Genomic DNA, 26,251 nt, shown 5'->3' with positions numbered 1-26,251 from the left:
AAAAGACCATACTCATTCTAGTAGATTTTATCATTGGTTTTTCCATTTTCTAACATTGTGGATATTTTTCTATGTCAATACGCACAGGTCAACTTTATCCTTTAAGACTTCTGTAGTCGTCTTCTGTTTTAATAATTTGTAGCTTCACTAAAAGCCAATATTCTGTCATACACAATACAGGGAATCTGTTATAAAGCATAACCCTAGTTTTACTTATGCATCGGTACGGGCATACTCATTGTGTTTTTCAAATGGCCACTCTTTGGGAATATTATGATACATGTTGCTTTTTCCGGTTTCTTCCTTTTCCTCTGGTTTTACTACATACCAGGACCCCAGTAAATGTTATCTCAGGCAAGCTACAGATGGAGATAGCCCTTTTCTTTAGGCAATAGCTCTAATTTAATGTTCCCTTTAATAGTTACAAGTCTTTTCTGAAGAACAAAATCTTGGCAGCCTGAATTATCTGTGACACTTTTATTCTAGCATATTACTGCTGGTGAGAAAGGCAGTTGATTTGTTTTGACCCAAGTGAGCTTAGTTCTAAGAGACTAGGAAGGTGGGTGACAAGCAGCTTTTGGTTTTTTGACAGCCAGCTGCAGGATGCCCATTGTGGCCAGGCCCAAGCGGCTGCTGATAAATGTATATGGTAAATTATATTTGATGGCCTCTTTTTCCCCTTCTGTTTTTAAGAATTTCATCAAAGATCACATTGAGAAAATGGTAGTGAGAAAAAATATTTTTTATCATCATGGGATAATTATCTTCTTTCCCTTGTACAGTGCTCTATACTTTTTAAAATACATATTCTAAACCGATAAAACACTTAGTTATGGCAGTTTTTAGAATTGGAAATACAGTGTTGTAAATGGATTTAAGCAGTTTTAGTTTCTTTAGAAACCTAGGGTAACATTTTAGAAATCTATGCCTCTTTGAGTTTAGGGATATCTTTTAAAGGTTAAACAAATTCTAAAATGGATATGTTGTTCCTTATTTTTGGTGAAGTTGTTTTAGTTTTACATTCCTAAATTTCATTCAGTCTTGAAATGTGTGCTTTTTTACTTTTCTCTTCCTTTCCTTATCTGAAAGTAAGACAGGCACGCCCACACACACTATCCTAGATTTAATATTGTTTAATAATTCAAAATAATTTATTTTAATGAGTTACAAAGTAGATATGGAGATATTAATTTTTTTGAATGGGTACAGTTCAAATTTATATGTCTGATACTTTTCGAAGTGTTTATGTTATGGGTAGGAACCATTTATATCTTAAATCCTTTAGAAAGGTTTGTTATTTACATTAAAGTATTTAGGGGCTGGGGCTATAGCTCTGTGGCAGAGCACTTGTCTAGCATGTGTGAGACACTGGATTTGATCCTTAGCATCACATAAAAATAAATAAAGACACTTTGTCCATCTACAGCTACAGAAAATTTTTTTAAGTATTTAGGTACTATTTATCTTTGTCTTCACATGTATTTCATATATTTGTTTTCTTGTCCAAGTAGTTTGGGATGTTATAATTTCTTGTTCCTTCAACCCTTGAATATGAGTGCTTATAGTGAGCCTTGAACAGTTCTAGGTATAGGGATAAAACACTGAATAAGACAGAAAAATCTTTGCCACCATGAGCCTACTTTCCAGTGGGATGAGAAAGAAGATAATAAATAAACAAATTTATACTTGGTGTGATGAGTAATGAGTGCCATAGGGAAAAGGATGTCAGCTTGAGATTGTTTCCATACTGATCAGACGATTAAGCCTCTAAAGTACCAAGGCTGCAGATGGAAACCTAGGCTGGGTGTATAAGGAACTTTTTGATTGACTTGATTATCAGTTGATATGTAATTTGAATGGATTTCTCTATGTCTGTTCTCTTTAACATTTCCAGTTTCACAATTGTGTTTATACCTCTTAGTCTAGTTCCATTTATTATTACATAGTACTTTACAGTTAAACATTTTCACACTTTTTTCTTTCCTTTATCCTTTTATTTTTTACAGTCCTGGGAATCAAACTCAGGGCTTTTCACATGCTAGACAGGCGCTCTACCATTGAGCTATATCCCCAGCCCTCACATTTCATTTATTTAAAGTGGTATAGCATAAGAGTCAAGGTTTAACCATTTGAAATAGCTAATGTTTATTTTGGACCTGCAAAAAGTAATTTCACATTGTTTAGTCTAATTCTGTGCTATACCAACTTTGAAAAATAAAATGTGAAAATATCTTAAAATATAAAGCACCATGCACCAAATTGCTAAAGCTTAAAATTTTTTCTGCCATTCACTTCCAGTGTTCCCTAAAACAGTTATTTAACCTCACTGTCATGTCGTGTGTCACCATCATAATACCTCACAGAGTTGCAAATATTACATGAGATTGTATATGTAAAAGTACTTAGAATAAGTGCCTAGCACATAGTAAGGGCTCAATAACTGTAAGCTGTTACTACTATTACTACCCTGTAAGACAGGCATTATCATTCTCAGTTTCATAGATGAAACGAGCTCAGAGTTTATGTATTTTCCCAAGCGTTTATAATGAGAAATCAAGGGCCGGGGATATAGCTCAGTTGGTAGAGTGCTTGCCTTGTACACACAAGGCCCTGGATTCAATACCCAGTACCAAAAAAAAAAAAAAAAAAAAATCTATAGTGAGAAATCAAAAGCAGACATTGTTAACTCCAAGTTCTGGCATTTTCCCCCTTCTGCTTACAATACAGTTATCTCTTATAAAGAAGGAAGGGAACACCAGGCACAGTGGTGTATACCTGTAATCCCAGCAACTCTGGAGGCTGAGTCGGGAGGATTACAAATTTGAAACCAGCCTCAGCAACTTAGTGAAACCCTGTGTCAAAATAAACATTAGAAAGGGCTAAGGATATGGCCAGTGGTAAAGCACCCCTGGGTTCAATCTCTAGTATCCCTCCTCCCCTGCCCCAGAAAAGGATGGAGGGAGGGGGAATATTTTTATAGTAATTTGCAGAGCACATTCTTTAATCTCTCCAGCATTTGTGTAGCTACCTTGTTTTGGTGGACTGGCTTGACATCCTTAAAGAAAATAGCAAACAAATAAAATATGTAATTGTGATCTAGTGTTGTTACCATAAAAAAAGTTAACAGTGCCCCCTGCATCCTGGTACTGGGCATTGAACCCAGTGCCTTACCACCAAGCTGCATCCACAGACCTTATTTTTTGAGACAGGGTCTAAGTTGCTGAACCTGGATTCAAATTTGTACTCTTCCTGCCTCACCCTCCAGAGTCACTGGGTTTTATAAGCATGCACTACTGTGTCTGGCAACAATGATAGTTCTATAAGTGATTTGAAAAACTAATGATCCTAGATAAAGTTGAACTTAACATTTTTCAAAATATAAGTATAATTCTTTTTTTGGGGGGGGTGGGTGGGTGGTACCAGGGATTGAACTCAGGGGCACTCAATCACTGAGCCACATCTCCAGTCCTACATTGTATTTTATTTATTTAAAGACAGGGTTTTACTGAGTTGCTTAGCACCTTGCTGTCGCAATCCTGCCTCAGCTTCCAAAGCTAGTGATTATAGTCATGCACCACTGCGCCTAACACAAGTTTAATTCTTAATTGTGTTCTTTAAAACAGGGCATGAAAGTAGCTAGGAAAAACAAAACAAAAATAAGCCGCCAATTCACATTCTGCTCAGCATTTCCATTTAGATATAGTCATCTAGTCGGCATCTAAGCTGTTTTTCTGATAGTCATTACTGTCTTGGGAAAATGATAGATATTCATCCAGTTGCTCAAATCAAAAACTCTTTGAGTCATTCTTGACTCCTCTTTTTCATTCTGCCTTTCATTCAAATCATCAGGAAATCTTGGCATCTCTATCTTCCAAACATGCAAAATATCAGTGGTTTTTACCACTTCTACTACTATTCCATGGTCCATGCCACACTCATCTTTCAGTAGCTTTATAATTTGTGTCTGCTTCCACTCTCCACCCTCTCTTAGTCTGTTTTTATCTACCACCCTAAGTAACCCTTTAAAAATGTAAATCAGATCATATCTCTCCCCTGCTCAAAACTTTCTGAAGCCTTTCCATCTCATTCTGGGTAAAATGCAACAGTTTTAAGTGACCCTCAAGGTCCTACAAGCCTGACTCCAGGTAATGTCTCTGACCTCACCTGCTACTCCTCTCAAGCTTAGTGCCTTCAGGCACAAGACCCATTTTGCTGTTCCTCTGTCACTTTAAGTGCACTCCTGCCTCAGTGTCTTGGCATGTGATGTTCTTGCTGCCTGCAAGAACACTTTGCCCTAGTATTTCATGCTGTCTCCCTTACTTCCTGCAGATTTGAGTTTAGATGGCTTGTCAGAAAGGCATTCTCTGACTAGTACCCTTCCCTGCCCTATCTCCCTAATACAGCTTCATTATATTTTCCCTTGGCACTTATTGCTCCTAAAAAGACTATTGTTGGTGTGTTTGTAGTTTATTTCCCACCTGGCAGATATAAAATACAAGAAGTCAGGGTTGATTTTTGTTCACTGCATCAATGTTTGACACACAGTAGATGACTCTCATGTATGTGTTGAGTGAATGAATGAACTTCTTGGCAAGTCATTATTTCAATTCTTTTTCTTCTTTCACTGCATTTGATCTTGTTGACCTCTCCCTTTTAGCTTCAGGACACCGTTTCCTGCTTCTCATCTTTCCTTTTGACATCTCCATTTTATCATACTCTTGCCTTCGATATATCCCTTTGAATATTCCCCAAGTTTCCTTGCTTTTGTTATTGTCACACTTTACACATTATTCTGGTAAATTTTTTTCGTGTTCTCTGCTTTCATTACCCACTTCTGTTGATGAGTGGGCAGCTCCTGTAAAGGACCATCAGGTACTATCTTCCAATGCAAATCTGCACTTTTCTTGTTTGTAGCCTGGTTAATGAACCAAAGCCAGAAGGTAGGAGTCATGCTGAACATAACCTTTCCTTGCTGTTCACATCCAGTTCACCAAGTCCTTGGGGGTTTTCACCACCCAAATAAACATTTCACTGGAGCTTTCAGTTTCCATTGTGCTCTTTCAGGCCCCTAGTAGTCTTCTTCATGGACTACTGAGTTAAGTCACCTGACTAGTTTGACTGCCTGTAGCCTCAATCCTTCCTAAACCATTCTTCACACAGTTGGAATGTTTGCAAAACTCAAGGCAGCCATTCATCCTTAGCAATGTTTCCATCATGTAACCATGAAGGTGGCTGGGAGTTATTCAGAGGGCTTTTGTGACCTGTGGTTGTTTATAGGTGGAATAGGTGGTGCTGTCTCAAAAGTACTGCTTACTAAGTTTCAAGTTATTTGTAATATACTCTTCTCATTATTGTTTTTAATAAGTACAACTGTCTTGTAAGGTTACAAGCAGTCTTTTTTCTTTTTTTTGGCAGGGGGTGGGGATGCTTAACCTAGGAATGCTTAATCACAAAGCCACAAACCTAGTCCTATTTTCCTTTTAACATGAGTTGCTGAGGCTGGCCTTGAACTTGCGATCCTTCTGCCTTAGCCTCCCAACTGACTGGAATTATAGGCTGGTACCACTGCATCCACCTATTACAAGCAGTCTTGAAATCTTTCCTGCACTACAAGGGTTTTTTTTTGTTTTTACTTTCTTTTGTTCTTTTTGTGTCATTAAGAAGAGATCTTCATAATATTGGGTACCACTGAACTATAGGAGGAACTACATATTACTTTACAGAGCACATAAGCCTCCACCATCCAACACCCACCTACCCCCGCCAGATGTTGCTTTTTGTGCTCCTGTGTGGCACTGTTTTCTCTACTCAGAATGCTGCCAAACCTCAGCAGCACCTCTAACATGGCTCCTCCAGAGATCTTTTCTGATCAGTATTAAATCCAAATTCTTCCCAAAGCCTTACATCATTTTTCCATGTTGTCTCTTCTCATCTCCACTTCCTCCCCCTTTTCACTGTGCTCTAGCGGTCCCTTTTGCCTGGAGAACGTTTCTCCCAAGCCCTTCACAGGGCTGCCTTTCATTATTCAGGTTGCAAATTAAATGTGCCTAAGAGTTACATTGTCTTGTGGTACCTTCTGCATAGCACATACTACTTTCTGAAATTCTTGTTTATTCTTTTATATTTTTATTGTTATGGGCTCCTGCTATCAGAATGTAAGTTCCTGTAGCTCAGTGGTAGTTTGTGTAGCATGTGTGAGCCCTGGGTTTGATTCCCAGCACTGCCAAACAAAAAACAAAAAAAACAAAAAAAATTTTTTTTTCTTTTTTTTAAGTTCCTTGAGGTTAGGGACTCTGCCTTCTTGCTCATCATAAGTGTCTCTGTCCTAGAATCTGGACCTCAATAAATTTTGTTGAATGATTTATTTACCTGACCTCTCCTTTGAGCCTTGCTCTTCCCTCCATTATCTTCCTTAGCACGTATACATTGTCTTACAAAGTCTTTGTTAGGGTTGCAATCTCTGATGTTGGGTGGACTGGCAGGCATTGTAAATAAGTAGGGCAGCCCAGGAGTGAACATCCTGAAGAGAACTTGCTGGTTGATAAGGAACAAGCAGGGTCTGCTCCCTTTTGCAGTCAGTTGTTGCCAGGCTGAAATAATAATGGTTAGCATTTATTGATAGGGCACTCTACTGAGTGCTTTACTTCATTTCATTTAATATCTTATAAGGAAGGTATTAATATATTATCACCATTTTACAAATAGAGAAAGTGAGGTACACAGGGATAGACTGACTGCTCAGGCTGCCTCTCATCAAGTGGGAGATGAGAAGAGACAACATGGAAAAATGATATGAGGCTTTGGGCTAACAAATGACAGAATTGTTTTCCTTTATCCACCACCCACCCCAGTGCTAGGGATCAAACACACATGCTAGGGAGGCACTCTACCGTTGAGCCTTATTCCTAGTTCCCAGAACTGTACACATATTTTTTTAATCCAAGAAGTCTACAGAGCACAGCTTTATATACAGTATTGCTTCCTGATGTTCCCAACCTTCCTGAGTTTTTGAGAAAAGTCAGAAATCTGGAATTTTATATTATCTTCTAATTTTTAAATGTTTGACCATTCATTTACATTTAAACAGTGACCAAACAAAAACTATTGCAGGCCAAGCAAAACACGTATACGGGCTTTCTGCATCCTGCAGGCTGCCATTTTGATGCTTTAGTTCACATGGTATGTCTCTGATCAGACCAGAAGCTTCCTGCATGTATTAGTCAGGGTTTTCTAGAGGAACAGAATCAACAGGAAGTATGATTATAAAAATAGGATTTATTAAGTTGGCTTACATGACCAGAAGCTGGATAGTCCACAGTGGCTGTCTGTAGGCAGGAACTAGTAGCTGCACAGTCCAAGTGGCTGAAGCTTCAGAACAAGAGGGATCAGTGGTGTTACCCTAGTCCGAGACAGAAGCCTTCTGGAGAATCACTGGCTGAGTCCACTTTGATGTCTTCATGTGATTACAACAGTAATCAAGAACCTGTTGAAGAAGAATGAAGTTAGCATCTACTGTTGCTTCCTTGTTCCAAGTTTTATTCCATCCAAGCCACCATCCTATTGGACGTTGCTACCCACACTTAGGAAGGGTCTCCACTTTGCTATCCCACATGCCAATCATTCCCAGACACACCTTTAAGCCTCTTAATCTCCAGCCACTCTTAATTCAATCATTCAAATTGACCATTACACTGCCTGAAGATCTGGCACTTTGATGCTGAATGGATGGTTTCATGAATGTATGCAGCAGTTATTTGTTCCTTTGCTTCTCTTGCTTGCTCCACCGTGAGACAAAATATTGCCTTATGTTTCTATAGCATGTTTCCATTACAGTGTATTTTTATATATGTTATTTGATTGTTTAAAAAGCCTCAATTGGTATTGTCACCACCAAACTTAGAAGGATTTTTAGCCCTCAGTTTCACAGTGGATCAAAGAGAGAAATAAACCAAGAAATGAATGATAGGCTGGCTGTTCAGACTGCCTCGTCAAGCAATGCTGCTGTTGTTGCCCCACAGACCTTAGGCTCAGCTCATGTGTGAGAAAGCTTTAAAACATTCAGTATGTTTATTTTAGATTAGTGAGTGTACTATTCATAAGTTGTGTATAATTTGTGGAAAATACAGTAGATGTTGGGGTTTTGTCATTAGCTCTTCATACATTTATATGTACTTGATTTCCAGTGATTGGCCTGGCCCCCATTTTTACATGTTAATTTGTGTTTCCCTGCTCCGGAATTTATATAAATAATAATCTGTAGTGTCTTTCACACTTTAAAAATTCAAAAAATAATTTTTATAAAGTAGTATAATGATTACAAACAAAAACTTGGATGCCCAATTCCCCTTTCCTTAAAAAGTCAGCCCCTTCTGGGGAGGTGGCTCAAGCGGTAGGGCGCTCGCCTGGCATGCATGCGGCCCAGGTTCGATCCTCAGTACCACATACAAAGATGTTGTGTCTTCCGAAAACTAAAAAAATAAATATTAAAATTCTCTCTCTCTCTCTTTAAAAAAAAAAAAAAGTCAGCCCCTTGTGCCACTACCATCAGTTAAAAAAAAAATAGTTATAGATGGACACAATACCTTTATTTTATTTATTTGTTTGTTTATTTATATATGTGGTACTGAGGCTTGAACTCAGTGCCTCATATGTGCTAGGTGAGCACTCTACCACTGAGCCACAGCCCCAGTCCCCCAACTACCATTTTTTTAAAATTTAAACCATTTTGTTCCATCAACTGGAAATAGAGTGGATACATAGTGAAATCATTTAATATTTGTGAAGAAGAATATGAAATCAGTTGACAGGGTGCTCACAGAGGATTTCTTTGGAAACTTTATGAATGACATTTATTTCTGTGGCTTAGAAGCATGCTATCAGGCTTCTCAGTTTGCAGGCAGCAGTCCTCAAAGTAGCTGTATCCCCTTATACGGCAGTGGTGTAGAAGGTGAGAGGAGCAGGAGATATGTTAGAGGTACTACAATGGGTAACTGCTGGTGCAGTTTGAACAACCACTTCAATGCAATATGCATATCATTTTTATAACATACATGATAATGTATGATAGTAGTTAGGGAGCCCAAGCAAATGAAGCTTAGAGGGGCTGGGTTGTGGCTCAGAGGTGGAGTGCTCGCCTATCACGCGTGAGGCACTGGGTTTGATCCTCAGCACCACATAAAAATAAAGTAAAGGTATTGTGTCCACCTACAACTAAAAAATAGATGTTTTTTTGTTGTTGTTGTTGTTTTGTTTTTAAATGAAGCTTAGAGACTGTACTTCAATTAAAAAGGGTGAGTCTTTGATGGAACAGATGGAGCACTTGATTTGGAAGCAGGAGATATGGATTTGAGTTTTGCCATCAGCTAGAAATATGACTTTGGATAATTCAACTTGACCTTTTGGGATCATAATTTAATCTGTAAAATGAGAAGCTCAGAATAAGTGATCTCCAAGATTTTAGGTCTGCATCTGGTTAAGGAATGCTCTGTGGCCAGTTGGATCTGACCATTTATCAAGATAAGAGGGCTGCAGAGGCAATGTGAATAGTTGCAGATTTTTCAGCCAGGTTTTGTATACACTGACAAATCAAATAACCATGGAGAGTTTAAGATGAGTACCCTCAAGTCTCTTGTCTCTCTTTCCTTCCATTCCTAGCCCCATCCCATTGTCCAGAGATAGTCTTTAAAGATGGTTTCATCATTTGTTTTTAGCTTCTCTGTGGTTATTTCCATAAGGCTAAATAATGTGTTTAAATTTCTATTCCCTCATTTATCAACCTTAGGCAATATTTTTGGCTTTTTTTAATGTGAAAAATAATAATTTAATTTTTTCTATCCTCTCTTCATCTATCATTATTTGGTATTATCTTGAAAGTTACTTGTTAATTATCTTTATAATTTCAAAAGGTAAGCTTTTTTTTTTAATTCATCAATTTTTGTAGGGTTTATTAGCTTGCCATTTTGGAAAATGGGGTTTTATGCCTCAACACTTCCCTCTTTCTATATTCCACCTTCTAACAGCTTTTCTGACTTTCTTTCCTTCTTTCTTTCTTTGGGTCTTGCTGTGTTGCCCAGGATGGCCTCTACCTTCTGGGCTCAAGTGATCCTCTTGTGCTGCTGAGACTGTAGCATCAAATCATACTTTGCTTTTAAATATATGTTTAAATATAAAGTCAAGGTTAATGGGTTAATATTTTTTATTCTGTCCTCTAACATCAGGTATTATCTACATAACATTATGTTTGGATTATTGTTCTTACTACATGACCTTTCTATATCTGCAGTAAGAGTGTGTCCAGAATGATAAATGTATGATTACTTAACATTTTTAATGTCCTTTAAAGGTAAAAAAAAAAAAAAGGCTATGTGCTTAAAACTTAGCCTAAAAAACTTTTGTTTATTCAAATAAGTATCCAATAGATATTTATTGAATACCAAAATTATCATAGCAGTGTTTAGCAGTGTTTTTCTTTTTTTTATTTTTCTTTTTCCTTAGAGAGAGAGAGAGAGAGAGAGAGAGAGAGAATTTTTTTAGTTTTCGGTGACACAACATCTTTATTTTTTAAATTTTTTTATTTGGTGCTGAGGATCGAACCCAGCGCCCCGCGCATGCCAGGCAAGCATGCTACCACTTGAGCCACATCCCCAGCCCCAGTGTTTTTTATAATAGTGAAAAATTGGAAACAATCTAATTGACTGACTTTAAGGAATTAGGAAAATACAAAGAATGCTCTGTAAACATTTTTAAATTAATGGCAAATTTTACTCCATATTAAATGAAAAATGTTTATAAACAGTTTGTACAATATAAGCTGTCTTTTGTTTAAAAGCATCAAAACAAAACCAACTGTATGAGAAACTGGAGTAGGGGTAGTGGGTGGATTCCTGAAGCATGTAAACCAAATGGTTAACTTGTAATGGTGGTGGTTTGAGTTTCTGTTTTCTCACACCTGTATATTTTCAATAACCTCCCCTCATAAAAAAGTGTGTGTCCCTTCTTTAAGAATGAGTGTTTTTTGAACATAATATATAAAGTGAGAGTTGAAAACTCGTGCTAAAATAAAATAGGAGTATCTGATAAGAATTCAGTAAAGATATGTTGAATGAATAAGATTGAATTGCAGAGATTCCTAGATCTGTGTCATTGGCACTTATACTTTTATAATTTGATGCAGAAGTAAGTCCTTAGTTCAGTTATCTCAAAAGAAAAATCATGCATTGAAGTGTTCTGCAGAAGCTAGGAAACAGCTTTCACTGAATGTCAGTTGTGCAGTGACAGAACCAGCAGAATTGAGGCCCGCCACAGAAGCAGCCAGGCAACAATGCTGTGTTTCACAGTATGCAGGGTCTGAATGAAAGTGTCCTTTGTGTTGATCTCAGACTGAGGGGCGGGATTTGTGGCAATTTATGTTATTTCTCCTTAATGGAAATTGAGGCAGCCTCTAATCCTGCTATCACATGACAACTACTTATTTGATTTTTGGTAATTTGGGAGCAGCTGTGGATAAACGATTATTCTGTAATAATAGCCAGGCCAGCTGCATTCTGACCCAATCGCAATTGCTTGGGCACAACCAGACTTTCCATCCACCATGTTTCTACACCAGGTATAATTTTGTCAAGTCACCTGCTTTTTAATTGATATTTGTGGCTACTTAATAAGCACCTAAATGTTTGGGAATGCATTTTCAAATCCTTTTTATCATAGTCACCAACATTTATTAGGTACCTACTGCATTCAAGGCACTGTGCCAGACACTGGGTTATAAACCATGTGCTGTTCCACGTGCTTTCATCTTTGATAGATGGGTCAGTGTTGGCTTTGTTTTTAGCAGACCAAGTTGCAGTGTAAAGAAAGAATCTGGTGCAGAGGCAGCTGAGAGCCAGGTTTCTTTGGTCCCAGATTCTTCCTGTATCTGTAGTCTTGAGTGTTCATTGATGCCTCTTTGTCATGCCATGTGCTTTTGTAGGTTCTTGCCTCTGCCTGCAATTCCCTCTTTCATTCCAGAGCCCGAAGACTCTTGTCTCCCTTTCAGGATCCCGCTCCACATCCTGGCAATCTTCATAGTGTTCCTTTAGCCCTTGGCAGTTTGCTCTCACTATAATAGGATTTGTTCTTTTTTTAAATAGCAAAGCCTACATATTTAATTTATTGACTCAGTCTTTCAATATGCACTTTTTTTCAAAAGCTTTTTATAACCCAAGGGCTTAAGAATATGTTTGAATTAAATAACAGAGAATTCAGTAGGTAGAGTATTTGGTGAAGAGTAGAAGAAAGCTTTATTTTTGATTGTGAACACCTACAAGGTGGGGAGCAGGCAAGATAATCTTTATCTCTGAAATATTGAATTATTATGAAAGACAGATTGGTGAGAATTATTCGATGAACCCCTTCTTTTAGAAATTCCTAGTAACAACCATATGTAGTAGTCTGTGATTAGAAATCATTTTAAAACAAAAACAGAATATAGAACTTCCCAGAGTACGGTAGTAGCCACAAGCCACATGTAAATTAATTAGATTTAAAATTAAATAGAATTAAAAATGTAATTCTTTAGTCACAGTAGTTATATTTCAGTGTAGTCAGTGTCTACTGTTTTGAACAGTGCCAATTTAGAACATTTCCATCATTGCAGAAAGTTCTGTTGGGTGTTGCTAATCTAGAAACTGTAAGTTGGCATTTTAAAGCATTTGGTGAAGTAGATTCACTTAACTTTTTTATTTGTTCCAGTTGATGAATGTGAGGCAACCTTAAATACCTTATGCTGTCTTTACATTTTTTGCTTTGGTTGTGGCACCCTCTAGTGTTTCATATTTGTTATAACAATACTATCATGAAATGGTCTGTATGTCATTTGAGTTAAAGAGCTTTTCATTATGTATATGTATTTTTCTAGGGAAAAGCTGTGTAGCTTTTACTCATCCTCAAAAGGGTCTATGATTCAGAAAAGATTAAGAACTGTTCTCTGATAGACATCTTTGTGTAGTCAAAACTCCTTGTGTGATCTGTAAGCATTTTTTTCTTCCAGTATTAAAAAAAAAAATCATGTAACTTTTGGCATTTCTATACTTTACCTGTCTTTGTATGTGAAATACTGTTCTGATAAGCTATACTTATACAGCACTCACTGTGTTGCATGTCCCATTTTAAGCCCTGTTACAAATAGTAGCTCATTTGATTAATGTATTCTCCCCATTTTAACTAAGTCACAGAAGCCCAGTGAAAAGGTGCCAATAAGTGGCAAAGCAGAGATTCAAATTCTGTATTGTGACTCTAGAGTCTCTTCTTAACCATCCTGCTATAGCAGTGAGGATCGGGATTGAGATGGAATGGACCCTTATACACAATGGGTCCCTTGTATAATAATAATTAAATCACTTCTAGCCTGTGCTGGAAATTATAGTCAGCATCCATGCCTTATTTTCAGTACATATACATAGACCTACATATACTACCTGCCGCTTATCCACAGTTTTATTTTCCATGGTTTTAGTTATGGTCTGAAAATATAAAAAAGAAAATTCCAGAAATAAACAGTCTATAAGTTTTAAGGGTTTTATGTTTATCCATAAATGTTTGAAATTTTTGGATAAATGATTGTATCTCCTTCCTTTTCCGTCTGTACCCTCTTCTCACTTCTTACCCGTTTCTCTCTTTGTGAGTGATTTTATACTCTTTAATTTTTTAACGATTTGAAACTGATTTTGTACTATCCTTCATCAGTGTATGGAAACAGAAACAGTTTCTGGAAACAGAAGCCCTAACGGTGGTCTTCTAAAATTGGGCTTAGACTCACTTCTTTATTGAGAGCATAAGAAGCCCAGATTGTTGTTTAGCAGTGTTCTAGGAGTAATTTCTGATGAAGATACATAATTTCTTTCCTTTGTATCAAGCAGTGCCTAGAAAACGTATGAGGGTATTTCAGAAAATTTAATTCCAGGTGTTGGAAGACTGAAAGAAGAATAAAGTATACACTGAGATAATCCATACAGGAAACAGCTGCCACCCCTAGGGGTAGGGGAACAAAAAGAGAAGAACCTAAGGAGCTCAGAGGGGACAAGGCTGACAGTCTGACCTCTGGGTGGGATGCCTTCCGGCTGGTGCTCAGCCACCAGGGACAAAAGGAAGGACACAGCTGGAGTTGGGGGATACAGTGTCCTCTATTATTGGAGCAATACTGATGTGAATGAAAACATCAATGAAATACCTTCTCTCCTCTTCCAATCTCCTTGTGCAAAATTTTAAGAAGGAAGCTGGTTGGCAAGTCTGGAAAACTTCCTTAACTGATCCATCCCCCAGCTGGGTATAGAGCCACTCAGAACAAGTGTAGTTGGCCTTCTGCTTCCAAGAGTTCCACTTCCATGGATTCAACCAACAATGGATCAAAAATATTCAGGAAAAAAAATGTACCTGTACTGAACATATGCATACTTTTTTCCCTTATCATCATTCTTTAAACAATACAGTCTAACAATACTTTGCATATCATTTGCATTATGTTAAATATTATAAGTAATCTTGATGATTTAAAATATATATATGGGAGGATGTGTATAAGTCCTATGCAAATGATTCATATGTCATATAAGGGACTTGAAATCATATATTTTGGTGTCCATGCAGAGTCCTGGAACCAATCCTTCATGAAATTTTTAAAAATATAGTTGTAGAAGGACACAATACCTTTATTTTATTTATTTTTATGTGGTGCTGAGGGTCGAATCCAGTTCCTCATACGTGCAAGGCAAGTGTTCTACCACTGAGCTACAACCCCAGCCCCTTCATGAATATTAAAGGACAACTGTTAGAAGTCTTGGAAATGGGATACACATACATACACACATCGATTATATATAATTAACAAAATTATATCTATAATAAAATTAAATATGTATAGAGAAACTGTAATTTTCTGGGTTTAGCTTTAGTAATTAAAGTGCAACCAGTCACCTCCCAATCTTTTATTAAGGGACAAATTATGACATACTTTAAGAGACCTGTGGACCCAACAGTGCCTTCAATGAGCTTACAATGTTTTGTTGTTTTTGGTACCAGGGATTGAACCCAGGGCACTTAACTACCAAGCCATATCCCTAGCCCTTTAAAAATATTTTATTAAAGACAGGGTCTTGCTCAGTTGCTTAGGGCCTCACTAATTTGCTGAGCCTGGGTTTTAACTCATGATCCTCCTGCCTCAGCTTCCTGAGTTGCTGGCATTACAGGCATGTGCCACCATGCCTGGCACAATATTGTTTTAATAAAACCATCCACTCATCCTCAAGTCGTCATGAAATTGTATGGTAAATCTTGTTCTGTAAAAGCATCATTATCGACCAGATGGTCATTGTTAATGACTGTTTACAAATTTAATCAACATTAGTATGAAAAATGTTGTGATTACAGTCATATAAAATTCTTTTAGTTTCAGATACTCCAAGTTAAATTAGTCTTATTCAAGATAAGGCAATTTCTAAACTCTAATGGGGCTGTTCTCTTGGTTCTTAGCATGAGAAGGGTTTGATTTTTCTAGTGACAGTTTTCCTAGCATATCATTGGATTTTAATTTTCAAAAGGATCAGTTTAGAAAGCAATATTTATTTGTTTTTAAAGATCATTTTGTTAAGGGACTGGGGTTGTGGCTCAGAGATAGAGTGCTCACTTAGCATGTGTGAGGCATGGGTTTGATCCTCAGCACCAAATAAAAATAAAATAAGGGTATTGTCCACCTACAACTAAAAAAAAAAATTTAAAAATAAAAAAAATCATTTGTTAAAAGTCATAATTCATATGATAAAAGATCAGATAGAAGATTATAAAAGTCAATGGTCTTTTGCCACACTCTTCCTACCCGCAGTCCCTATTACAGTGGCAGTTACTTTAACATTTTGTTTATAGTTTTAACTATTTTGTTTAGTAGGGTTATCAAACAGTAATACCTCCATAACTCTAAAACATCTATACTATTTTTTCTTGATTTATCACACTTGGGCATTATTGACTTCCTTCTATGAAATGTAATGATTACTTTACAGTATTTTCTTCTATTTTTTTAAATTTTTATTAGTTATTGATGGACCTTTTTTATTTGTTTGTTTATATGTGGTACTGAGAATTGAACCCAGTGCTTCACACATGCTAGGCAAATGCTCTACCACTGAGCCACAACCCCAGCCCCATTCCTTCTATTTTTGATAGTTACATTGTAAATTAAATTTTCCTGTTATGATAGGATCTGCGGCCTCCTTTACTATGAAGTAAAAGACACTAATACTCCTGACCATTGCTCCACCTTTCTGCCCCTACCTCCTGATTTCTGTCAGCCTTATTTTCGCTTTTATGTCATTAACTTTTACATTGTTTGGTATCACACTTAATTGTATTTTGGTCCATACTTGGAGTTTGGAAATGGAAAACAATAACTACACATATGACTGTGACTTTTCTTTTTCTTTCTTTCTTTCTTTTTTTTTTTTTTTTGGTAGTGCCTAGTCATATAGGAGGTTGGTTTGGTTGTGTGTTTTTTTTTTTCCCCTTCAACAATTCAGATATTACACTGTGAAAGAGAATATTCCTGCTCAAGTAGATTCTTCTAGTCTTAAACTCAATTTCTACTCAGAATTAAGCCATATTTCAACTTCTGTTTTCAACTGACTTTTTTGTGCAGTTTACTTTTTTTCTGCTGTGGTGTGAGGTTTGATCCATTACTCTATGTCCTACAAGAAGCAAATTCTAGGGTTGGCTTCAGGCTTTTTTGTTCTGTTGAGTGTAATTTCTGTCTTAGTGATAGTTTGAATTCTAGATGTGTCCAAGAATGTAAATTGAGCCTCTCTGGGTTTTCCTGGGTAGGCACATTGCTTGGTCTGAGATTTTTCCCTTAGGCAGTTCTTACAGTTTTTCTTTTGATATGATAATACTATCGATTAGACTAATGCTTTCTTTTACATTTAATTATACTTTGATTAGATTTCCTAACCTGTTCTTTGCACTTTGATTTTTTAAAAATACTCTACACATAATGTTATCCATTATGTGTGGATTAGACTAAATTTAGCTCCCTTGAACATGTCTCCAGACTCCAGCAGTTCCCTAGATATTATTGACCACAAGTACCAGGATTTGCTGGATGAAGAAGTCTTTTTCTGCACTCTCCTCCATTATCTTCAGTCTTACCCTACCTGGCTTAGAAGGGCAAAAGTAGATACTCATCTCTACTCGGACCTTTAGATGAAGCACATATTGTACCCCAGGTGATTATACCTCAGGCTTAGGAAGAAGTTTTAATAAACTGGTTATACCCTTTTATTTGAATCCATATATATTACCACTATTTTCATCTTTTCACATTGGTTCAGAAGAATCATTGACAGGTCCATCCAAGCCTCTCTTTTTTGGGGGGTGGGAATAGAGGTGGGGGTGGCACCGGGGGTCAGTGTTGGGGGATCTAACCCAGAGCCTTGTACATGCTAGGCAAGCACTGTGCCACTGAGCCACACCCCAGCCATGATCCTCTCCATTTTGTGAGTTATCACAAAATTATACTAGGAGTATTGGTTTCTTGTAGTTTCTTTATTTTGTGTCTAGGAGAACAGTATTTCAGTTGCTGGAGTTAATATAATATAGGGCTTTAGGGTGCAAATCTTTTGAATACAATCAAGAAAACCATCCTCAGAGATGGGTGTCTAATTTAAAGATGAAAAATTGAGGCCTGATGCTTAGGAGACTAGCCAAGGACATGAGTCAGGAAGAATAGAGTTATAAAGTCACATGGATTCTGGCATCATCATAATTAATGTTGAGTACTTGTGTGCCAGGCACTGTGTTCCTGACTTTTATCTGGATCATCTCATTTAATCCTCACCTCATCTTTTTGAGGATAGGTACTGTCATTTTTTTTTTCCACTTAAAAAATGACAGAATTGAAGCTTAGAGGTTATTAAGTAACTTGTCCAGGTGTTCTATATATCTGGGCAATAGTCTATGCTGGTTTTTTTTTTTTAATTTTATTTTAATATTTTATTTTTTAGTTGGACACAATACCTTTATTTTATTTATCTATTTTTATGTGGTGCTGAGGATTGAAACCAAGGCCTCGCACATGCTAGGTAAGTGTTCTACTGCTGAGCCACAACCCCAGACCCTGGTTTTTACAAATTCACATTATCTAATATATTTCAGCCTTTTAGCAATTCCCATCAGTTTTGCTAGCCAGAGAATCTGATTGCTCATGAATGAAAGCTAAATTGCTTCACTAAAATTGACTTAACTGGATGGAGTCTAATGATCTCATGTAATATGTGTATGTCAGTCATATCTGGCTTTAGACAACCTGTTTAATTTATGAAAACATTGAAAGCAACATTTACAGATATCTCACTCTGGTTCAAAGAAACTAGAACACCCTTGCCTTTGCATTTTAGAGTGTGTAGAATACAAATGGTTAGAGAGACTGAAGACTAGGATGAGGGAGGGAGGTGGAAAGAGATGGGGCACTAGGCAGAAGTGACAAGCCTGTGCAGCAGACAGCCCTATTGATTTATACCGTGAACTGCATTTGGGAGCAAAGAATTGAAATCCATTATGCCAAGCATATAGCGTACAAATCCCTTTGAAAAGCAGTTTGATGCCATCTAATCCCAAATCATTTGAAAACAATTTTGAAGTACCCAGAATTCTAAAATGCCCTATGCAATTTGTCTCTTAGATTAGGAGAACAGAGAAATGGATGGAAAAATAGCACTTTATTGGTATTTTCTTCTCATATATTGTGTTTAACTGTGTGACTTAGTGTGTTCAATTACGTTTTAGATAAGTACAAATCTGGGGGCAAGGACATATTCCCTTCGATTTTCTGAAACTTGCACCAAATACAAGATATGGATGAAATCTTGGGGCAGCTTATCAAGTATATCTCTTTAAAAAAAAGATTTTAATAGTCCATAATGTCAGACTTTTAGAAATGTTCCAAATATGATACAAATAATTGTTGTAGTCTCCTTACCCAGATTTTCCAAATGTTAACATTTTACCCTGTTTTTCTTCCTTTTATTTCTCTATTAAATAAATATTATTTTGCCATGTTCCTCTTGAAAAGCTTCATTTGGAAAAAGGAGGGTGTGATGGCGGGGGGAGATGACCTCAACAGGAAAGGAAGAGTGAGAAGGGGATCGGTGTGATAGCTGAGTGCTTGCTAATCTTTTTGGATTTGTGGAACCCTGTGGTTGTTTTATTTTGTAATTATAGTGAACTTTATATTGAAATACAGCATACTCCTTGAGATAATTAAATAGTTCCAAAGTTAATAATTACTATGTTAGAAGGATGAATTGTCATATGTGTAGAATGGTATGAGAGCTTTTTTAAAAAAAGGCAATTAAAAAAGCAGAAAGATTTGTGAATAGTGCAAGAATTAAAACAGAATCAAGAACAAAAAATAAGAATCTGGTCATCTGCATGCAAACAGTTGACCTGAAGAAGAAAGACAGCAGGATGAAACTTAAAGTGATTACTCAGAGGAACAAAGGATTTTAGAAGTCCCCAAAGATGGAAAATGAGACTTATAATAGAGCAGAGTAAAAGTGACAAGAATTTAAATAGATTATTATGTTCCTTTTAGATGTAGCCATAAAAGTCATATGTCTGTATCTATATGGTTGCAATTTCTTTTGGTAAGTTCTAGATATGCAGTGATGTATGTTATCACAATAGTCAAATTTCACATTTTTGTGTGGGTTTATACACATAAGGTTGTATACTCAACTTTTCAATATGGGTGGGTCAAAATTTAAAGTATATGTCCTTTGACCAAGCAATTATATCTTCAAGAATTTATTCTTTTTGTTTGGTTTTGTTTTTGTGGTTGTGGGCATCAAACCCAGGGCCTCATGTCAGGCAAGCGCTATACCACTGAGCCACATCACCAGTTCAAGAATTTATTCTTAAAAACAATTATCAAATAGTGTGTACAATTTTTAAATAAAGAAAATAAAGGGCTAGTTTTTTAATTCTGTTCTGATATTAATCTCATTCTTTGTATAGAAGTGAAACTTGTATAAGGATTTTGAAATTTCAAGTTGTGGTAAAATCATATTGTGCATCCAAGCTCCAGAACTCTTTTCATCTTACAGAACTGAAATTTTGAACCCATGAAGCACCTCCTCATTTCCTCTTCCCCTCAGCCTCTGGCAACTACATTTCCACTTTGCTTAACTGTGATTTTTACTACTCTAACTACCTCATGTAAATGAAATTATATAGTATTTATTTTTGCCACTGGCTTATTTCACTGAGCAAAATGCCTTTTCCTCAAATCTCATCCAGGTTGTAGCAATGTGTCAGAATTTCCTTTTTTAAAAAAATTAGTTTCAAATAGACTACTTTTTTTTGTTTGTTTCAGTAGTTCAAGTTTACAGCAAAATTGAATGGAAGATACAAAGATTTCTTTTATAATCCTTGCCCTCATACATTCATGGCTTTCCCCTCTATCAACTTACTGCACCAGAGAGGTGCATTTGTCCTGGTCGATGAGCCTGGATTTACACATCATTGTCACCAAATTCCAGAAGTATACATTAGGTGTTTACATTGGTGTTGTATGTTCTATGGGTTTGAACAAATGTATAATGATATGTATCTACTACCATGTTGTCATACAGTGTAGTTTTACTGCCTTCAAAATCCTCTGTGCTTTGCCTATTCATCCCTCTATTCCCCTTAATACCTGGAAATCACTGAACCTTTTACTGTCTGCATAATTTACCCTTTCTAGAAGGTCATATAGTTAAAATCATGTGTTATATAATCCTTTCAGATTGACTCCTTTTACCTGGTAATGTTAATTTAAGGTTTTTCTATGGCCTGATAGTTAATTTCTTTTTAGTGCCAAATAATAATTTCATAGTTTGGATCAACAACATTTTTCTATCTGTTCATTTACTGAAGGACATTGTGTTGCTTCCAGGTTTTGGCAATTGCAGATAAAACTGCTGTAAACATCAATGTGCAGATTTTTGTTTTCAATGTGCAGATTTAAGTTTTCAATTCCTTTGGGTAATACCAAGAACTATAATTGCTGGATCGTATAGTAAGAGTGTATTCAGTTTTGTAAGAAATGCCAAACTGTCTTTGAAAATGACTGTACCCAGCAATGAGTGACAATTCTTGATCCACATTCTGGATAGCATTTAGTGTTGCTAGTGATTTGGATTGTACCTATTCTAATAGGCATGTAGTGGTATCTTGTTTTAATATCCAATTCCCTATTGACATATGATGTTGAAAATTTTTTTCTATGCTTATTTATCACTTGTATACCTTCTTTGAGATCTCTCTTCAGATTGGTTATTTTACTATTGTTGAGTTGTAAGAATTCTTTGTTTATTTTGGATAACAGTCCTTTATTAGATATGTCTTTTTACACATATTTTTCTCTAACCTATGAGCTTGCCTTCTCATTCTTTTGACAGTGTCTTACACAGAATAAATTTTTTTTTATTTTTCTGGTTTTATGTTCTGTTTTGTTTTTGGTACCAGGGATTGCATACAGGAGCACTTAACCACCGAGTCACATCCCCAGCCCTTTTTATTTTTTATTTTGAGATAGGGTCTCACTAAGTTGCTGAGAATGACTTTGAACTTTCAGTCCTCATGCCTCAGCCTCCTGAGTCACTGGGATTACAGGCATAACGTCACTGTGCCTGTCTAGAGTAAAAGTTTTTATTGTTTTGAAGTCCAGTTTCTCAATTCTTTCTTTTATGTATCCTGACTTTGGCATTGTATTTAAGAAGTCATTGCCATAAGTTATCTAGATTTTTTTTCCATATTATCATCTAGTCGTTTTATACTTAGGTACATGATCCATTTTGAGCTTATTTTTGTGAAGAATAGAAGATCTGGTTGGGCACAGTGGTTGGTGTCTATAGTCCCAGCTACTCAAGAGGCTGAAGCAGGGGATTCCTTGCACCTAGAAGTTCAAGGCAGCCTGGACAAGACTCCATCTTAAATAATTAATTAGAATAAGGTCTGTGTCTTGATTCGTTTTTTGATGTGAATGTATATGTGTTCTAGCACCCATTCATTGAAAAGACTAACTTTGTTGAAACTTCATATTGGCTTTGCCCCCCCTATGAAAAAAATCAGCTGACTGGGACTTGGGTTGTAGCTCAGTGGTAGAGTACATATCTAGCATATGTGAGGCTCTAGGTTCAATTCTCAGCACTGAATTTAATAAATAAAAAAAGTCCATCAACAACTAAAAAATATATTTTTTAAAAAATCAGTTGACTGTATTTATGCATGTCTATTTCTAGGCTCTCTGTTTTTGTTCCATTGAACTAATTGTTCTTTTGCCAGTACCATACTGTCCTGATTTCTGTTCTTAAAGTCAGATGGTGTCAATCCTCTTACTTTCTTGTTCTTCAGTATTCTGTTGGCTATTCTGGGTCTCCAGCCTCTCCGATAAACATTTGTATGTGTGTGTGTGTTGGTGGCAGCCCGGGGCGGGGTGGGGCGGGGGGGGGCGGAGGTGAATATTGAACCCAGGGGTACTGTACCACTAAGCTATGTCCCCAGCCTTTTTGAGATAGGGTCTCGTTAAGTTGCTTAGAGCCTCACTAAATTGCTGAGAATTTGTGATCCTCCTGCCTCAGCCTCTCAAATCACGGAGATTACAGGTGTGTGCCACCATGCCTAGCTAGCCTCTCAGTATAAATTTTAACAGTTTGTTGATATCCACAATAGCTTGCTAAGATTTTGTTTGGGATTATGTTGAATTTAGAGATGAAGTTGAAAGAACTGACATGTTGATTGTCACATCCTGAGCAACAGTTTATTTACGGGTAACCAAACTGGTTGATAAGGGGATTAGGAAAAAAACAGACAGACACAAAAGTAAAGAAAAAGCTAGGGCTTTGCGGTCCAGCCTGCTTCTGGTGGAGGAAGACTGACCACAAGCAAGCTTGCACGTTTACTATATAGGTTTAAACTTCAGAAGGATTTATTGTGAGAAAGCTGCTTCAAGATAAACAAAACCAGGGGCTGTGGTTGAGCACTTGCCTAGCGTGCACAAGGCACTGGGATCCATCCCTGGCACCACGTAAAAATAAAAACAACTAAAATACAGGTATTGAGTCTATCTACAACTTAAAAAAAAATTATAAGATAAACAACACTGAAGCTGAGGGTAAACGCAGCCCCATTAGAACTCTACTTCCAGGCAGCAGACATTTGAACCCAAAGTTTTGAAATAATAAAACTCCTTGACTAGCAAAGAATTTCCCTTTGAACAGGGCATCACTAAACAACTGGGCAGTTTTCTATCAGGACCTTTGCACTGAGAAATTCCCTTGTCTCAAGAGACATGTTGCCTCTGTCTTTGGGCAGTTCAGAGACCCATAATTCATTTGTTACTCCTGATAATTGATAGTATTGAGTCTTCCTATCCATCAATATGGAATATCTATTTATTTAGTTGATTTCTTTCATCAGAGTTTTATAATTTTCCCTGTATAGATTTAGTACCTATTTTGTTAGATTCATACCTTAGGATTTCATTTTTTGTGGGTGTTAATATAAATAATATCATGTTTTAACTTCAAATTCCATTTGTTCATTGCTGCTGTATAGGAAAACATTGACTTTTGAATGTTCATTTTGTATCTTGCAACCTTGCTATAATTATTATTAGTTCCAGATTTTTGTTGATTGTCTTAAATTTTTTACATAGAAAAATATGCCATCCATTAACAGAAACGGTTTTGTTTCTTCCTTCCCAATCACGGTACTGTTTGTTTATGTATTGTCTTATTGCATTAACTAGCATTTCTAGGACAATGTTGGAAGTATTGAGAGGAGACATCCTTATTTTTTTCTGACTTTAGTGGAAAAGCTTCTAGTTTCTCACCATTAAATATAATGGTAGCTGTAGGTTTTTTGTAGATGTCTTTTAACAAGTTGAGGAAGTTCCCCTTTATTCCTAATTTGCATTTTTTTTCCTTTTTAAGGCTGAATAATATGTGGTATGTATGTACCACATTTTGTTTCCCAATCACCCGTTGATGGACACTTGGGTAGCTTCTACCTTTTGGCTATTGTGAATAATGCTGCTATGAATATGAACATGGGTATACAAATCTCTCTTTGAGACCCTGCTTCCAATTCTTCTGGGTAAGTACCAGAAGTGGAATTGCTGAATTGTACGGTAGTTCTATTTTAAAATTTTTCAGGGACCAATATACAAAATATTATATGCAAGAATTCACGATGCTGATGTTTATAACATCAAAATTTTGGAAGCAGCCTTGCTTCATCAGTAGGTGATTGGTTACATAAATTACAGCACATCATACAATGACGTATTCTGTAGCTTTTTAAAAACAATAAGGTAGATCTATATAGTGATTTTTCAAAATTTATTTTTATTTATTTATTCGTTTATGTATTTATTTATTTATTTGCGTGTCTCACATGTATTAGGAAAGTGTTCTACCACGAGCCACAACCCCAGTCCCTCTATATAGTTTTAATGTGTTAAAATGTCCAGATATATTTTAATATGAGAAAGGTAAACAATATATATAATATGCACATTTTAATTTTAAATCTATATACATATATCTTGTGCTCATTTTTTTTTTCAAGAATAATGAACTAGAAAGGGAAAGGAGATTGTAAGTACAGCAGGAGAGCAAACTTCACTGCATTATAATTTACTGCTTCAGTTTAGGGTTTACAAGAAATGTAGCTTTGTAAGCAGAGAAGTCAATTTGAATAATTGTATGAGGGGGTTAACTCCCATTTTCTTTGAAATACAAAGAAAATGTTAAGTATTTCACTTATTTACAGTTTTTTTGTCCATAATGTCAAATGCTAGTCACTGGGATATTTTGTTTTGTTTTGTGTTTTGCATTACTAGGGACAGGTCCCTAGGACCTTGCATGTGTTAGGCAAATGCTCTGTCACTGAGTTATATCCCTGGCCCTTTTTATTTTTATTTTGAGACAAGATTTCACTAAGTTGTTCATGGTGGCCTCGAACTTGTGATCCTCCTGCCTCAGCCTCCTGAACAGCTGGGATGACAGGCAGGTACTATCATGCCTGGCAATTTTTGTTGTGTTCTAAAGTCTTTTTGTTATTTGTGTCAAGAATATTTGTTAGTTGTGACATGAGATATAAAATTATCATAGTGAATTTCCATCAAAATGGTTTCACATAAGGAAAACGTCCCTCCATTAAAAAAAAAATATTTATTTAGTTGTAGATAAACACACAGTATCTATTTATTGTTATGTGGTGCCGAGGATCGAACCCAGTGCCTCACATATTCAAGGCAAGCACTTTACCACAGCCCCAGACCCCCTCCATTTTTATGTTATATTTGAATAGTGCTTTCTGTTTCCCGTGGCTTGGTGTGATGAGGTAAGTAGTAAAATCAGGCTTGTCAAAGTCCTTTTGTTCTTGGAGAAAGTGTCAATCTTTTTCTTAGTTTAGGAATCGTGCTACATTACACACTGAATTCTGTTTTTTTGTTTTGTTTTTCTTTTATTCTGGCAGTAGATCTTCATGGAGGAACACGGAGTGACTCAAACTGAACACATGGCTACCATAGAAGCCCATGCAGTGGCCCAACAAGTACAACAGGTCCACGTGGCTACTTACACTGAACACAGTATGCTAAGTGCTGATGAAGACTCCCCTTCTTCTCCTGAGGACACCTCTTATGATGATTCAGATATTCTCAACTCAACAGCGGCTGATGAGGTTACAGCCCATCTGGCTGCTGCAGGTAATATTTGGACTGGGTTTTTTTTTTTTTTTTTCCTTTGCTTGTGGTACCATTCTTATCTGAAAGATTTAGGATCAAGGCAGGCACTCTCACATTTATCTTCATCACAATTTTTTTTTTTAGCGGTGCTGGGGATCAAACCCAGGGCTTCACGTATGCTAGGTAAGTAGTCTACCACAATTTTTTAAGCCTTGCATATAATTACTGGGACTTGATCTACAGTCATTTACTATTAATATATGACTTTGGTTTTATTGTCTTATCCCATTCTGAAGGTCTTTGGTACCAGGGATTGAACCCAGGGGCGCCTAACAACCACTGAGCCACATCTCCAGCCCTTTCATTATATTTTATTTAATCAGAGTCCCACTGAGTTGCTTAAGCCCTGGATAAGTTGCTGAGGCTGGCTTTGACTCACAATCCTGCTTCTGTCTCCCAAGCCACTGGGATTACAGCTGTGTGCCACTAGGCCTG

General features: G+C 36.6%; 1 protein-coding gene across 15 annotated transcripts in view; it reads left to right on the top strand.

Moving 5' to 3' along the window:
• The window catches only part of Nrf1 (nuclear respiratory factor 1), a 139,771-nt gene that overhangs the window by 25,928 nt on the left and 87,592 nt on the right, over positions 1-26,251 (top strand). For 8 of the 15 annotated variants that reach the window (XM_058582848.1, XM_058582847.1, XM_058582843.1 and 5 more), the window contains 3 exons: positions 23,997-24,159; positions 25,546-25,777; positions 25,901-25,939. In XM_058582848.1, coding sequence (XP_058438831.1) covers positions 25,555-25,777; positions 25,901-25,939 — 262 coding nt within the window. In that variant the 5' untranslated portion in view covers positions 23,997-24,159; positions 25,546-25,554. The remainder of the gene's footprint in view (positions 1-23,996; positions 24,160-25,545; positions 25,778-25,900; positions 25,940-26,251) is intronic. The other 7 variants (XM_046455060.2, XM_058582849.1, XM_058582844.1 and 4 more) reach the window with 4 other exon arrangements.

The sequence above is a fragment of the Marmota monax genome, unplaced genomic scaffold (genome assembly GCF_021218885.2).
Source record: "Marmota monax isolate L192 unplaced genomic scaffold, Marmota_monax_Labrador192_F-V1.1 WCK01_AAM20220418_F8-fsc00131, whole genome shotgun sequence".
Taxonomy (NCBI): Eukaryota; Metazoa; Chordata; class Mammalia; order Rodentia; family Sciuridae; genus Marmota; species Marmota monax.
The sequence above is the reverse complement of the archived record's forward strand: the minus strand, read 5'-3'. Positions and strand labels throughout refer to the sequence as shown.